Raw genomic sequence first — 15,808 nt, 5'->3', positions numbered from 1 at the left:
GATTATAGTTTTACCTGGGCTACACATGCGTTTTGTACCATTTTATTAATGCATATCACTTTGATGTCATCAAATCAAAGCTCCGTATTACAAAGCTAGATGTGCATCGTCTTTTTGTTTGTACATTCAGATTAAAATGTTCCTCCTTTTATTGTTAAAAAGCTCTCGATTCAGTGTTTGACAGACAACAAAATAAATAAATAAAAACCTAAAATTACTACTACAGAGACAACAGACAGAGTTTAGAATTTTGTGAATAACTCTCCCTGGATCTAATTATTGTGTGGATGCCTTTTTAACAACATCCAAAACACAATATGCTCCAGATAAATATGCAGGATGCACTTTAAAAACATCAGCACCACATCGTAAACAACAGAGATGGATCAGACTTTGGAAGATCCTTCATCGGGACCTTCAGTGAGGAACGCAGTCAGCAAATCACTTTCCAATACTTGTTTCTTAGCTTTTTAAAACAACAGGACTTTCAATAGTGTTAATTTGACCAAATTCGTGTGTCTTTAAAGCCCTCACATCTTAGAGATCTGGGATTTCTTTTCAGTTATTATAAACTATCAATGGTTTTCACGCTTCTTGCAAACCGTTGCACTAGTCTGCGGTTTTCAGACTTCAGAAGCATTCCTCTTCCTCCCCATATTGCATGAGAAGAGGGTTTCCTTTTAATTAAGATCACAAAGATGGCAGACTAATTAATAACTCTGTCTGAGGTTGATACCAGTTATCTGAAATGATACGAGAAATAACCGAAGAAAAACCTTCACGGGAAGAAAAAAAATCTTGCAATCCTACTGAAATATCGGCAAAAAACAATCTGGAACAAATTCAAATCTGGCATGATCACCGTGGAGTTGTTGTCAAGCCGTTACACTCAGTTTCCATCTTCAGCCTGACATTGCATCCGGTCTAAAGCTGAGGTTAATCTCCGATGTTGAATGTGTGTGGACTGCTGCAAACACATCACATAAGCTTTTGTTCTCGTTCTACTATTTTTAATTTGCTTAGAGCTCGCGGCTTTGCTAGCATGTGTCAAGTGACCAGTGTTGGGGAGTAACGGAATACATGTACCGCCATTACGTATTTAAAATACAAAATATGAGTAACTGTATTCCGTTACAGTTACCGTTTAAAAAGGTGGTATTTAGAATACAGTTACTTTGTTGAAATAAATGGATTACACGGCGGTACTTCCCTGTTTCATATTGTGGCGGGTCAGGACTGTTTGGGTTTTGTTTGACAGCTATGTGCTGCTGTTCCAGGCGGCAGCGTTACGGTTGCCATGGTTACAGGGTGATGCTCTCTCTCTGCGTGTTTCCTGGGTGAGAGAGGCCTTTTTGTTGTTGCTGTGCTAAGCTAATAGGCAGAATGCTACAGGTATAGCTCTAAAGAATGTAGCATCATGGGCAGTGTAGTCCGTGCTGCAGGGAGAATGGACTGCTATACACGTTATGTGTCTGTGAGCGAGGGAGGGAGAAAAAGGAAAAGTACGAGCTGTCATCGAGCAAAAACGGGAGCTGGAAGCATGTAAATATAATAATAACCACTGCAGCCAAGAAGAGAGCCTGACGAGCCCAGTTGTAAGTAAGCTATTAAGACTCGACTGTACACCGTGTTCGTGTTTTCCTCCAAAAACAATAAGTTCTGTTGGAGCAGCCTTTCAACGCCTCTCTCTGTCTCTGCTAGCAAAGTTGACCCAGACAACAAAGTAAAGCTAGTTTTCAGCTACGAGCCGACACAGAACCCACCGTATTAGCCAGAGGTCCCTTTACTACGGTTCGGAGCCGCGGACCTTCAGTAACAGTAATAAATCACAGCAATAGTACATTCATGTAGTTGTAAACAGCATGATAATATATTAAGTAATCCAAAGTATTCAGAATACGTTACTCTCATTGAGTAACGTAACGGAATACGTTACAGAATACATTTTGGGGCATGTATTCTGTATTTTGTAATGGAATACATTTAAAAAGTAACCTTCCCAACACTGCAAATGACTGTATGCATGATTTTATATATGGGTTTTCACTATCAGCTGAACAGCTGGTGGTAGCATAGATGTAAAACACAATCAATTTGTATAAACAATATTCTGATTTGATCACACACAACTTCTCTGTCTTGAAGTCTTAGTTTGTTCTCGTAGATTTAAAACGACTGATTCTTTCAGAAACCTTTGATTCAACAAGGCCACACCAGATGTTGCACTGAACACCTAATGGCTCTATTCAGCTAATTATAGAAGCATTCTGGGAGCATGTGTGCAGCAGCACCACGACCGTGGAGTGGTTATTCAAACAGCGCTTGTTCCATGCAGGTCCTTTTATCTCACAAAGAGCCCAAAGAGTGGCCAGATTGCCTGGCTGCGTACTTAGCAGTGAATGGGAGCCCATTCTCGCTCAGCCTCAATCGTGTTACAGTATGCTCCTTCGGTCTAACACAGCTAAATTCAGCGCCGGACTCAAACCACCCTTCTGCTCTTATTAAAATGACTCATGACTGTGTTTAACGAGCCGTCGCTTTGGTGCTGTGACACTGACATTTTCAGAAAGGGATGGAGAAAAATGCTGTGCGGTGTCAAAAGTGACATCTTGGCTGAGGGGGGGAAAAAGTGCATGTTCAGACCTCCACGGTACTGTAAAATACTGAGGTGGGGACCGAGTTTCCAAACCCTCCTGGGTCACAAGCAGCTGAGCCAGCTATATTTCCACTTTAGCCATTACTAGAAGCATTTTGGCTCTGCTGAAAATCTGTCATCAGGTCGGAGATCTCTGCACTGTACGTTTAATTGCACATAGTAATGCTTTGATGACATCACAGGGAGATAAAATCTTAATATGAGGACATAATTGTCCTTATTTATAGGCTTACAAACACTGCAGTTTTTATGGTGCAAGCAATCTCCATGTTTGTAAAATAGCGATTTTTATATTCAGTGTTTTTCTGGGGAGAAATACAATATAAGTCTTTGCCATGGGAAAATTAAAATACCCGCATTGCAAAACTCCCATTAACATCACCCACCCTCCAAAAATAATTTCTGTGCAGTGTCTAAACTACAAAGAAACTGTTATAAGGAGATGTTGTCATGCGTCCGTGCCAGCCTTCACTATTGTTCGACTATTTAAAATTCCATGAAACTGCGGGATAATGTCAGATAATTGTTATGCGAGCCAAGCTTCCACTGTGGCCTCCACAGAATAATCGAGCTGCGTCTGTTCTCCATATCAACAGATGGACACACAGACAGTAAGCAAACAGCGCATACCGATGAAGAGCTCAGCTCTCGGCTTCACCCCCTCCAGGAACTGAGGAGTAATCACCATATTTGGATGGCCTCAAATCCTCGGGTGCGACTGAAGATTTGTAATTGGAGCTGAATGCTTGGAAACCGGCTTCTCCCACGAGAGGGATTTAGCATGCCCGACACCAGCCAACGTGGTGGCATTTTGACAAGTATGGGTGGGGTTCACGTCACGGACAAGCCATCTGTCATAGCTGCCTGTGTCACACAATAACACAGATAGCCTCCAGAGCCAGAGTCTCAAGTCTGGAGGGCCTCTCTGTCTCTGCGTGTGTCTTGGAAGCAGGACGACTCCTGCCAGCTTTGTTTTCTGGTCACCGCGTTATTTTTTGCTTCCTTCCTGTCTACAGCTGCCTCGGTCTGATTGAAGGTTCCTTTATGGGATGAGACCTTAAAGTCTGATCCGCTGTCTGTCTGTCTGTTTCAGCAAAAGGTTGGATTGCTGACATGTAAACTGTACCGCGACAAGCTTTAATATCTTTATTGAAGATTTTCTTTTTAAATTTAGCTGCTGTTTTGATGTTGCTCAAAAGATGACTTCATATAATAAAACAGCTTTCACTGGCATTGATTCATTCATCAGATTTTCTAGAGTTTGGTGTCTATTCGTGTAAAATTGGTTTGGAAGTAATCACTTGAATATGCATACATTTATAAAGGGCAAAAGCCACATACTTCTATTGCACAGTAAATTTTCTTTCCAAAAATGGACTGCTTTCTTATCTGAAAGAAATACCTAGACTGTTTGTCCGTGGGTAGAGCATGGTACCAACATTGTGAGGACTAAAAGCTCTCCTGCCACAGCAGCTACACAAGTTAAAAATGTATGTACACATGATCCTGCGGGGTACTTTGTATAAAAGCATCCAGCTAGTAGGCTCTTGTATTCTGGTCAAAAAAAGGAAAAAATGACAGTGACTAAAAGCTCACAACACAACGTGAAACTCTTGGGAATGAAAACCAATATTCCAGCATAAAAAATTTTATTTCACATTTTCCGTGAGCTTCTCTCCCATTCACTGTTTCTGAAGTGCTAGTAGCCCTTCAAGCAGCGCTGTTGCACTCTCACAACTTTACTTTGAGGCAATTACAGCCCAGCATCTGCTTCTCCCTCTCAGGCCTCACTCCCATCCAAAGGATCAGCACAATGTGGCTCATCTGCGACGACTCGCACCGGTTTCAGTCTCATTGTGTCCCAGCTTGTATCCGTCTCTGAGCTCTTTCCTCTCAACCCTCAATGGTTTGTCCAAAACCATCTAACATGATACAGTAAGAGCCACGACAGTTATAAATTATCTAACAACCTTCAGGATGATTCCGATGTGGCCTTTACAAGAAAGAATCTCAAATTCAAAGATGACCCCGTTTTTAATAAATGATTTAAGAGCACGAGTGGTTTTAAGTGTGTCCAAAGTGATGCAGCAGAGTTCTAAATATTGATGCTGAGGGGAGGTGGAGGATTTCAGCGGTCTCTTGAAGAGGAGGGAAATAACTCATTCTAAAGAGATTTAAAGTCTTCAAAGGCCAAAACAAATCTATGAAACATTGAGAGCTGGAAGAAGCACTGGTTTAAATCTGGGAGCCAAGAGGATGAGAACTCCGATTTGGAAATTGATACCAATTAGACCACTAAGTTATCTCTAAACATGCAAAAGCACTGACAATAGCTCATGTACTGCAGATATAACGCATAAAATAAATCATTGAAAGTTTCGTGTTTACTGCCGTGTTGGTCGGGTTAAAAGTGTGCAATGAAATGAGGCGAGAACAAGAACAAAGTCGTTGATGGAAAAATAGCAAAAAGTCTTTGAAGTGTGTCAGAATGTTACAACTCTGAGACGGGACCCAGTCATGAGGAGCTCCTTTCCGTAGGATGTGGAGCTGCTCTGCATCAAGAAATCATGAAGAAAATTTACATGATCAGTTATCCAGCCTGGCAAACTGGCCTATGCCCTTCAGTCACTGGATATCATCATTAAATGTTGGTAATGTAATCACTGCATGACTCGAAGCCAGCAGTATAAATAAGAGGGATGCTCGCTCCATCTGAAATTGACATTATTGTCTGCGGCTGCCTGCTGATTGTCAGGTGAGCCGCTGAATTCGTTATCGTGATTCCTCAAGGCTGAGCAGAATTGATTGTTATCTGTTTCTGAAACTGTTGTCAACCAGCGCCTCATCTACATATCATTATTATAATATAATTCATTTCATCAGGATTCATCACGCAGAGATGTGATGTCCCTGCAGCCGCCACCATTACACGCTGCACAACGTATACGCGCGCCATGATACGTATCATTAAAATTGAGTTTGAGTGCCAAGCGCATGCCAGCGTGGAGGGGAGTGAGAGGGCTGTTTCTCCATCCTCATCAGGTCTTTGTTTGAGCTGGCTTGGCCTATAAACAGCGTTAGATTTTTCCCTATAATTGGGCATATAGATAAGAAGCATATCTGGTGCTACAGCTGGACCCGCGAGGCTGCCAGCCCATCAGCTCCTACGCAGTGGGGAAAGACAGGAAGTGACACGCATGGCTGATGACAAGCACCTCGGTGTGCCTGTAAGTTGTGGGACAACAGCTGAGCTTAGACAATGATGCTTCCAGTGATGGTCAGAGAAAAGGAGTAGACACAATAGCAGTGCACGGGCTCTCTAACACCAACGTCGGTTTTTTAAGAAGTTTATTTTTAGAGCAGTTCTGCTTTAAGGTGATAAAACAAGAGAGGCAGCGAATCAAATGGCTTTCAGGTACTTTCATTGGTGTCCAATCCAAGTAAGACAATCAGAATGAAAATAGCCAAATATATAAATATTGATGTGTTGTTGTTGTGTTGTTATTTTTAAATAGCTTAATCTTGCAATTGCTGACTGACTCTAGCCCCTCTCGGAACAATAGCTATCCAAGCAGCTCTATTGTCGAGCTCTGGAAATCTCCCCACACTGAACCGCTCTGTATGGGTATATGTAAAAACACAAGTGGTAAATGGACTGGTTCTTATATAGCGCTTTTCTACTCTTCTGAGCACTCAAAGCGCTTTACACAACTTGTGCATTCACCCATTCGCACAAGCACATTTTTCTTAGGTGCTTTCTAACTGACATTCACACACATTCATACTCCGATGGATGCATCGGAGAGCAATTTGGGGTTAGTATCTTGCCCAAGGATATTTGGCATGCAGACTAGGGGAAGCCAGGAATCGAACCACCAACCTTCCGATCAGTGGATGACCTGCTCTACCACCTGAGCTACAGCCACATTCAAGTATGTTTGAATGTAACAGCTGAAGCTGTGTGTTTGTTTTGCAAAATATAAGCACTTGTAGTTTGTTTTACTTGATACCAAATATGACCAAAAGCCGCTCATGTCACATTACGGAAACGCTTTACTTAAAGTCACTAACTTGACTTTGGTCTTCTCAACATTCTCGTCCTTTTGGATCTATCTCTCACTCCATCCTGCTAAACAGACTTTCCTCTCTTGGCATCTCTGACACACACCTAGCCTGATTCCAATCATATCTCCTTCCACCCTTGTTTATTCCTTGTACCTTCTGGTGTACCCCAAGGTTCAGTCTTAGGCCCTCTTCCCTTCATAATAAATTTTCGTCTTCTTGGTACCATTTTCCTTAAATTTGATCTTCACTTTCCTTTTTTGCCGATGACACTCAATTATATCTCTGCTGCAGGCCGGACTCCTCCCTCCCACCTTCTTCTCCCACTGGACTGACAAACACACGCATACATTCATACACGTCATACACGTCACTACCAAGCACTTATCTGAACAATCTCATACATACAGGAACACCTTCATACACCAAGTTACTTTTTGCACAGCACTCAGTCTTTTGCAAATTTCTATTGCACTGCTGAGTCTGCATCGTCTCATGTCTGTTATGTCTGGTGCTGCACTCTTTCTTTTGTTTTGTTTGTAATTTTTGCAATTTTTTGCAATTTTGCACATTGCACTTTATGTATTCCTGTGTCAATTGTCTGTTATATGTCACATGTAGCACCATGTTCTTGGAGGAACGTTGTTTCATTGTGTACTGTACCACTGCACAGGATTGGGATGACAATAAACCCACTTGACCTTGACCTTCTCTTACACAATTAAAATTCTGGTTCAGTTCTAATTTTCTTAAGCTCAACGAGTACAAAACTGAAATTCTCATCGGCATCAAATCCAGCTTGCTGATGGCAAATCATTTCACTCTCACTACTGAGAACTCCACGGTTTTCCATTTACCTCTGGTTAAGCTGTCCTTGACAGCTCACTATCCTATAATTCTCACATCAATGAGCTCACCTGTTCTGCCTATTTCCACCTATGCAACATTAACCGATTACGTCCTTCTCTTTCCATCCTGTCTGCGTCCATTCTAGTTCATAGCCACATTACTTCCTGCATTGACTAATGTAATTCTCTCTTACATGGTCTCCACAAAAAGTGCCTCCATAAGCTTCAACTGGTTCAAAACTCCACTGCCTGCATTATTACCAGAACCCCCTCCTACCAGCACATCACCCCTATCCTTCAGGAACTTCACTGGCTCCCTGTGAAATTCCGAATAGTATTCAAGCTTCTTCTGTTCACTTTCAAGCCCCTTTATAACCTTGCTCCTCCTTACCTTTCTGACCTTTAGAACTACCTCTTCTGCCCGCTCACTTGATCTTCTTCTTCTATTCAACTTGCACTTCTTTCTGCCTCAGCACTATTAGAAGCAGAGCTTTCAGTTGCTCTGCTCCCAGGCTGTGTAATTCCCTACCCCTGGATATTAGAAACATTGGTCCTCTCCCCCAGTTTAAATCCCAACTAAAAATCTGTTCACGTTTGCATATTCACTGTGAACTTATCGGTTGTTTATTTTATCTTGTTTTTATTGTTCTTCGTTCTGTCTTTGTTCTATTATGTGTTTTTACTCTATTGATAAGTGTCCTTGAGTGTCTTGAAAGGCGCTTTTAAATAAAATGTATTACTTTTAAGTTCACTGATTAATTCAGTTGTTGAAATAAGCTAATGTTTCACCAGTGCTGCGTCTTCCTCTACCTTCAAAAAGCAAAGGAAGAGACATTTAAAAAAAAAAACTGTTGACATCTTCAACTGCAAATGAGATCAGATTTACTATATAAGATCTCGGGTGTTTTTGCAGTCACAGAACCTGGACACCTTACAGTGATTGAGTTGACCATGAGTTTCAGTGTATATCAAAGTATTCTAATGATTGTAGTGTAAACAGTGATCCCAAGCACAGAACAGCTGAAAGAGAAAATAATCAAGCTGCTGCAATGGCCCAGTCAAAGTCCAGACCTCAACCTGATTGAAAAGCTGTGGTGGGACCTTGAGAGCCTCAAACCTTGATGAACTGAAGCAATAATGTAAAGAAGAGTGGACGTAATAGTTTAAAGCTCAAAACATATTACTTGAAGTTGAGCTGTATTTAGCTTTCGACACACAGTTTTCTTAGAATACTTATGCTGACAGTCCTACAATACTGTGCACTACATCTCATAAAAGCCAAAATGATGTAGCATGTGAATGGGAACAGTACATCATTCAAATTAGTTTGTTTTTGCAGTTGTTCCAGCTGTGCCAAAACTGACATAGAATATCAATCAATCGACGTTTGGTTCCCAAATACACTTTAAAAGTCACAGTCAACTTTTCCACTGGGTGAATTAATCCTGCAATCATGCACTTTCCCCCCCTCCCTACGATAACTGAAAATTAGGACTTCATGATGGATGTCTAACTCTAAAGTAAAAGATTTCCATCTCAATATTGACCAAAACACCCCAAACAAAACATTTTAACAGTGTCAAAAGAAATCCTCTAAATGTCCATCAATATCTGGGTATAGTGTGCATTTAAGTCAGTAAGACTTAGAGGGCTTCAGCAGCTAAGTACCTGCAAGGAAGTATTTACCGGTGCTAATGTTGTACTTAAGTCGAAAACACTACTTCATAAGCTTGTTAACAAGCTTAAAACCTCTCATCTGATTGCTCAAAGCTGGTGGCATCCACAGCAGAGAAATGCTGCTGATAACCCTCATGTTACTCATTTCTGCACAGACTGGGCTGCTGGAAAAGCTTGACCGTTGTTTTCTTGTTGGGAGTCTAGTGCTCGTTCTTCAGGCAACCGTGAAATAAGAATTCTCTGGCTCTTTTATGTCCTTCAAATCTAATTGGACTGTACTGCATATCCCATGGCATGCCATAGGTAGGCAATAAACAACAGGAGGAATGGGCGATTACTTCATATCGCTGCTGGACATGATAATAGTTATTGGCGCGTTGAGTCCTCTCACCATAGTTATCCCCAGTGGCCATAGGATACAGTTTGTGAAAAATCATGCAAGGCCTGTGACTGTCAGCATCCATCCACTGTGTGCTCCTGCTTCTGCTTAAGACAAATGACTATACGGAAACGGATTGATGTTTATGATTTGGACCGCATAGAGATTATTTACAAGTAATACATCTGCATTTGTCACTCTGTACAGCTGCACTTTTGCAGTTGAATTCAGCAACTTGTCATGTGAAGCTCCATTTGAAATTCAGTGTAACAGCCTGACACCCGGTGTCATTGTTAATCAAAGAATCTCACTCCAAGGTCAAAAAAATGCTTTCGTTCTGTCATATTTTGTATGATACCTGGCAGGCAGGGAACTGTGCCAGCTCTGCACTTTGTGGTTTGTTCCCCTCTTCAGCACACTTGTGAAAAACCTGCAAATTGTGCTCCAGATACTTGGACTCAGCAGTGCAACAGCAAAGACAAGTCAGGTCTGAGAATATTTTATGAAATTGATGTGACTCTTTTGACAGCGCATGCCTAGCATTAGAGGAAACACGCCTTCCAGGAGATCGCCGGCATTCAAAGACTCAAATATGCATCGCACTCATGGAATGAGACAACGTACATGTCGTACTTCTTCAGCTGGGACGGCAGCTCGTCTTTAGAATATATAAAGATATAAAAGCCTATTGTTTGACCTTGAGTCCCACAGTCAACAAGATCTGTGCAGACACTGTGTGCTCATGCCCAGTAGCAGTGATACTCTGCTGTATTGACTGTCTCACTTTCATCCTGTCTTCAGTGGGGGAAATAATTATTTGATCCTGCTGATTTTGTAAGTTTGCACACTTTTACAGAGACCTTGACAGTCTCTCATTTTTATTGTTGTTTCATATTAATGTAGAGAGAGCGAATATCAACCAAAAAAAATCCATAAAACAACACAATGCAAATTTTAATGTCAGTGAGTAAAATAAGTATTTGATCCCTTACAAACCATCCTGAATTCTGGTTCCCATGGATTGTCTGTGTGTCCCTGTAGCACAGAGATTACAATGAATCAATCAATACAGAGTCTCATGATCTCAGCTCCTTATATATATAAAGCACACTTGTCCATAGAACAAATTTATTTCATTCCAACTAGGGATGCAACGATACCAGCTTTTTCAAACCGATACGATACCGATACTTGGATCTGAGTACTTGCTGATATAGAGTACAAAAACCGATACTTCTACCACACACACACACACAAATGCAATGAATTGGAAGACAGGTTTTATTTTATTCTCTGCCGATAAAAAAGAAAATCTTAATAAAAATGACCACAAAAAAATTTCAAGTGAAAAATAAGCACTTCTGTTAAATTATTGCAGAGTCGCCACATTGTAATTTAACAAAATATCACTGAACTATTGGCACTGTCCCGAGCTTTCAGAATAATAAATAAACACTTCTGTTTATTTATTATATTTCTTATCACAGCTCGAGTATGCTGAGAAGACGGTGCAACCCTATGTTTTCCACGACCGGCATTGGCTGGTCATCCAGAGCGATAAAATGAGTCAGAGCCTCTGTTATTTTAACTGCCCGTGGATTTTCTCTTGACATTTTTCATCGCTTTTCCAAAACCTGAGTTAAAGTTGGCTGATCCACACTGCTGACATTTTGTTTAGCCTAGCTACAGCAGCCTCCAGTTTCTCTTTTTTTCTGGAGCCGCCAGTCTCTCTCGCCTAACCCTGTGCCTGTTTAGCGTGGGATGTCCCCCTAGTGGCCAATCTAAAAAACTACAACAGAAATGACAAGCCACCCTCTGATTAATGAAATAAGTTGGTATTGGTTCATGGTATCGGTTAACTTTTACGAGTATGAGTACGCACATATTTTACAGTATCGGCCCCAATACCCGATACCAGTATCGGTATCGGTGCATCCCTAATTCCAACCTCTCCACCACCATGGCTGAGACCAAAGAGCTGTAAAAGGACATCAGGGACAAGACTGTAGTTGCACAAGGCTGGAATGGACTACAAGGTGTTGGATTAGCACAAGACTACACAGGAGGAGCTCAATGACGATCTGAAGTTGGGACCACAGTCACCACGAACACCCCTGGTTATGCCAGATTCCTAGTTATTAGAGCAACCCCTAATTCTTCCTATGTTGGTTCATGGAGTTTATTCCTTTCTGCTGTTTTGCCTCCAATAAAAGGTTGGTTTCATTTTGATTGCTGCTTCCGTCTGGGGTCCTCGTTCACCATCTAACTCGACAAGTCCCTCTGCATTCATGAAATACCTGAAAACTCATCTCTGATCATTAAAAATATATATTTAGATTTTGTTTTCTACGAAAATAACCTCTTTATGCCTTGAAATGGTCTTGATGTAATTCCACATCATTACCTCATTTTGTATGCACGGATCTATGAATATGCAAATTAATTCCCACCTCACACTCCTGCCACAGCATCCACTAGAAAGCCCTGTACCACTTAAAATGTTTGCATGTTAAGCAGGAGAGGGGAAGGGGGAGGACAACACACTTATGCACATTGCTTCACTTGTACATCAGGATGTTCCTGAACACAGCATGGTGCTAAGAGAGGATAAACGAAATCATATGAGTGCATCTGAAAATTCAAAGTGCCTGAAGCAATGTCTAGGCTCTACCTATTAAAATTTACAAAAACAAAACTGTGTGTCCCTGTTTTGCTGTTCAAGTCGCACAAAGAAGCAAAAGAGACTGCGGAGCAGAGAGAAAGTAGCAGGACCGCAAATGACAGCAATGCTCACACTTAGCTTAAATAGAATCAACACACAGGTAATTATCAGGCAGTTAATCACATGTTGATAATATAGGATAAAACCTGTTCCAAATTACTAAACAATGTTAAAAAATAATATTCATTGGTGAGGGTCTTAAAGGAAACAGTCAAATGGAGTGCCCCACCTTGTCTTCTTAATCTTTCTCCATAGAGTTAAGATAAAATGATGCAACTTCAGTGGCAAAAGAGACATGCTTACTTTCTTCAAATTGTTTATGTCTTTATTGTAACGTTTCTGGGTTAAACGGCTTTCAGGAGGCTGACTATTAAAAGGTTATGATGAAATCTTTGCTCTCTATCATTAAGCCTTAGCTATAGTGTCAAGAAACAAATCAGTAACTCCGTGTAACAGTCTACCATGCAGCCTTCTCATTATTTGGCTTGAAAATACGTGCCTTTGTAGATGAGGCATCCCTGGATCAAAAACAGATCCCTCCTGTACTAGTGAGAGAAAAGGTTGCCCAAATAACTGAATTCAAAACTGGATGCGCTCTTCAAAAGGCTGAAGTTTAGCAGTCACTGAGTCATCATCAAGTCAACCACTTCATGCAGATGCATCTGGTACGGTTCATGATGCACGGAAGAAAAGCACTCCTGTGGTAATCACAGGATGTGAGAACATATTAGTTGTGATCCCACTTATCCCTTATTATGTGAGCGAGCACTCTGGAACAAAAAAAAAGCGTTTAATTCAAGAAATCTGTTTCTTTCATTGCAAAAAAAAAAAAAACTGTTTAGAAAAAAATTATTAAGTCCTCAAAGATATTTGTGGTGCAGAGTCGCTTACAGGAATGCAAAAGACACTGGATATTTTAGCTAAACTCGTTTAAATAGGTTATACGTGTGGTTGCTTAACCTTTGACCAAAAAGCCCATCAGCTTCTATTTAACATTTGAATCAGAATTGAAGAAATTCCCTTAAGAAAAATGATGATCATAAGAATAAAAAGTACTGGTAGAAAGTGTGCATGTATGAAGTGCACATAAACATAGAGGCTGATGTAGTCATGCCTCATTCGTTTCATGAATCTTTTGAAGCCCACTCACTCACCACGACCTTCTCCTGCTTAAAACACATAGATGTATTAAATAAAACAGTAAGGCAGAGTAAGACGTAACCTGATTTAACAGGATTTCTGCTGTGGTCAAAAAGACCAGATCTGACCCACAGCCCGTGTAATGAAATCCTGTAAAAGTCTGTCATTGTGTTACAGAGGTAGTACATTAGACTCTCCTTCAAAACGCAGACTGCCAGTTAAACCTGGCATATCTCACCAGCGATGCTTCCAGTGAAATGGCAGCAATGCTGCTGGCGTACAGACTTTCTCCAAGTGCGATTCTGCACCGACCTCGATAATTATTAGAAATTCGTGTGAAGTTTACAAGTTTAGGTCAGTGACAGCACAGGGAAGTACATCAACACCGATTTCATTTGTGCTTAAGCACATGCAAAAAGTATACAATGCATAATTAGCCTATTAATGCGCAAGTCTGATACTATAGCCATTAATTTATGTGACAGTGAAGCGCTTTTACCAAAGAAATGAGGCTAGACTGACAATAAATAAATAAATACATAAAATGCATGAGTCATGGTCCAGGTCAAACTCACCTGAGCGCATCTTATTACCCGATAAATTGGCTGACAAGGACTAAATGCTAAATATAAAATGTTTGCTTTCATAGATCACGGATTTAACAACTAAGAACTTCAAGCAGTTTCCTACCGTTTAACTGGTTGTAGACCACATCCTCCAGCCTCTCCAGCCTCTGGAGAATTGACTGCCTGTCCACCAAGTTGGAAACTTTGCCATTTCTGGCTCGCAGCCTCTGGTCAGAAATACGCCCTATCTGGATGAGCTCCTCGGATCGGTCCTGGATCCTGCAGTACACCGAGAACAGTATAATCCCCACAAACACTAAGATGTTGACGGTCAGCAAAGTTTTGATTTTGCGTGCCACAGCCATGAAAGGAGAATATTGTCTGGCTGACTCAGTCAAGCCCGGCAAAAGCTCATGAGCGGTGGCCTCCTTTGTCACCTTACAGTGTGCCTTGCGGCGGGGTGATTTCTGTGCTCGCTGGAGAGAAGGTCAACTCGTGGAGACCCGAAGGGCTGGCGGATCCGTTCAGCACCACGGACAGCTCCGTAGTGGGACACCGCACCGGTCACATAGAACTTACAAGGTGGGAAATGTTAGTAGCGTCCCCGGAGCTCGGCTCCAACCAGTGAGCGATGCTTTTATGAGCTTCACTAGTCGACAAACAGCTGCACTCGCTTCACCTACATATTACAAGCGAGAAATGACGCCACGGGAGGCATTCATCCTCCCGAGCAGCCCCCGGCAGTTGCAAAACATCTCTCCTCCGCAACGTGGTAATTCGCCAGTTCCTTAGCATCAATATGTCTCGTCCATCGCGCAAGAAAAGCCCTGGTTTTGAAGCGTCACACAGCTCTCGCCGCTCTGTGGCATCTCCTTCCTCAAAGGCGTTGTGCTCACCCGATCCGTCCCGCTCTGCAAATATGAATCCAAACGCGCTTATGTCCAACAAATAAATAAATATATATATGCGCGCGTGTGTGTATGCGCGCGTTTCAAAAACAAAGCGGCGTTTCTCTTTCTCCCCTCTCCCTTTTCCTCTCTCTCTCTCTGCCTCCGAGTCTCTTTCTGTGTTTGCGTCCCGTCAGACCATCGCCGCCTCCCTTGGCGCTGCACCGTGGGATGAGTTGAGAGCAGATTTGCCCTCAAATGCAGTCAAACGACGCTCGATGTCGATGGGAGCGATGCAGCCGGGCTCTGGCATGCTGTCGCTCCTCTCTCAGCCTCCCCGCTCTGTCAGGGAGGAAGAGCCACCGCTGCGTCCTGACGTTTAGAGGCACACAATCATGAATATTCACAAGCAGTGTTGTGTCGGAATAAAATAAATAGCGCGACCATGGAAGCAGCGTGTACTTCCACTTGGTAGAGCAATCTACACCACCCCACCCCCTGTACAGGTGAGCTGTGGAAATCTGTGTGAAGATGTGTTAAATGGTTTTTCTATGTTATTCACAAGGTTAACCAATTCGCACATATGTTTCAGGTTGCATGCATGCACTCCTATACATACACGCTCTGCTTCAGAAGTAGGCTATAAGGATCATTTCACAAATCACATGCTTGACTACAGCTTTAACGCCAAGCTAAACAGAATAAATATGTCTATATTTGAATTAGAAAGGCATGTAACATTTGTTTATTATAATACAAATCCACTCTCAGGAGAGAATTTGAGGTTTTGCCAACCAAAAAAAAGAAAAAACAATCAAGCAAAACTCCACACTAAACCCACAGATATCGAAGGACATCTGTTTTATAGAGC

The 15,808-nt window shown here is 41.7% G+C and overlaps 1 protein-coding gene across 1 annotated transcript in view; it reads right to left on the bottom strand.

The window, feature by feature from the left end:
- galnt9 (polypeptide N-acetylgalactosaminyltransferase 9) overlaps nt 1-15,271 on the bottom strand; it is a 120,040-nt gene extending 104,769 nt beyond the window's left edge. The window contains exon 1 of the mRNA XM_087848892.1: nt 14,175-15,271. Within this exon, the coding sequence (XP_087705018.1) occupies nt 14,175-14,415 (241 nt within the window). The 5' untranslated portion in view covers nt 14,416-15,271. The remainder of the gene's footprint in view (nt 1-14,174) is intronic.
- Nucleotides 15,272-15,808: the final 537 nt, after the last annotated feature.

Source organism: Neolamprologus brichardi, chromosome 12, assembly GCF_056152115.1.
Source record: "Neolamprologus brichardi isolate AB-2024 chromosome 12, ASM5615211v1, whole genome shotgun sequence".
NCBI lineage: Eukaryota > Metazoa > Chordata > Actinopteri > Cichliformes > Cichlidae > Neolamprologus > Neolamprologus brichardi.
The sequence above is the reverse complement of the archived record's forward strand: the minus strand, read 5'-3'. Positions and strand labels throughout refer to the sequence as shown.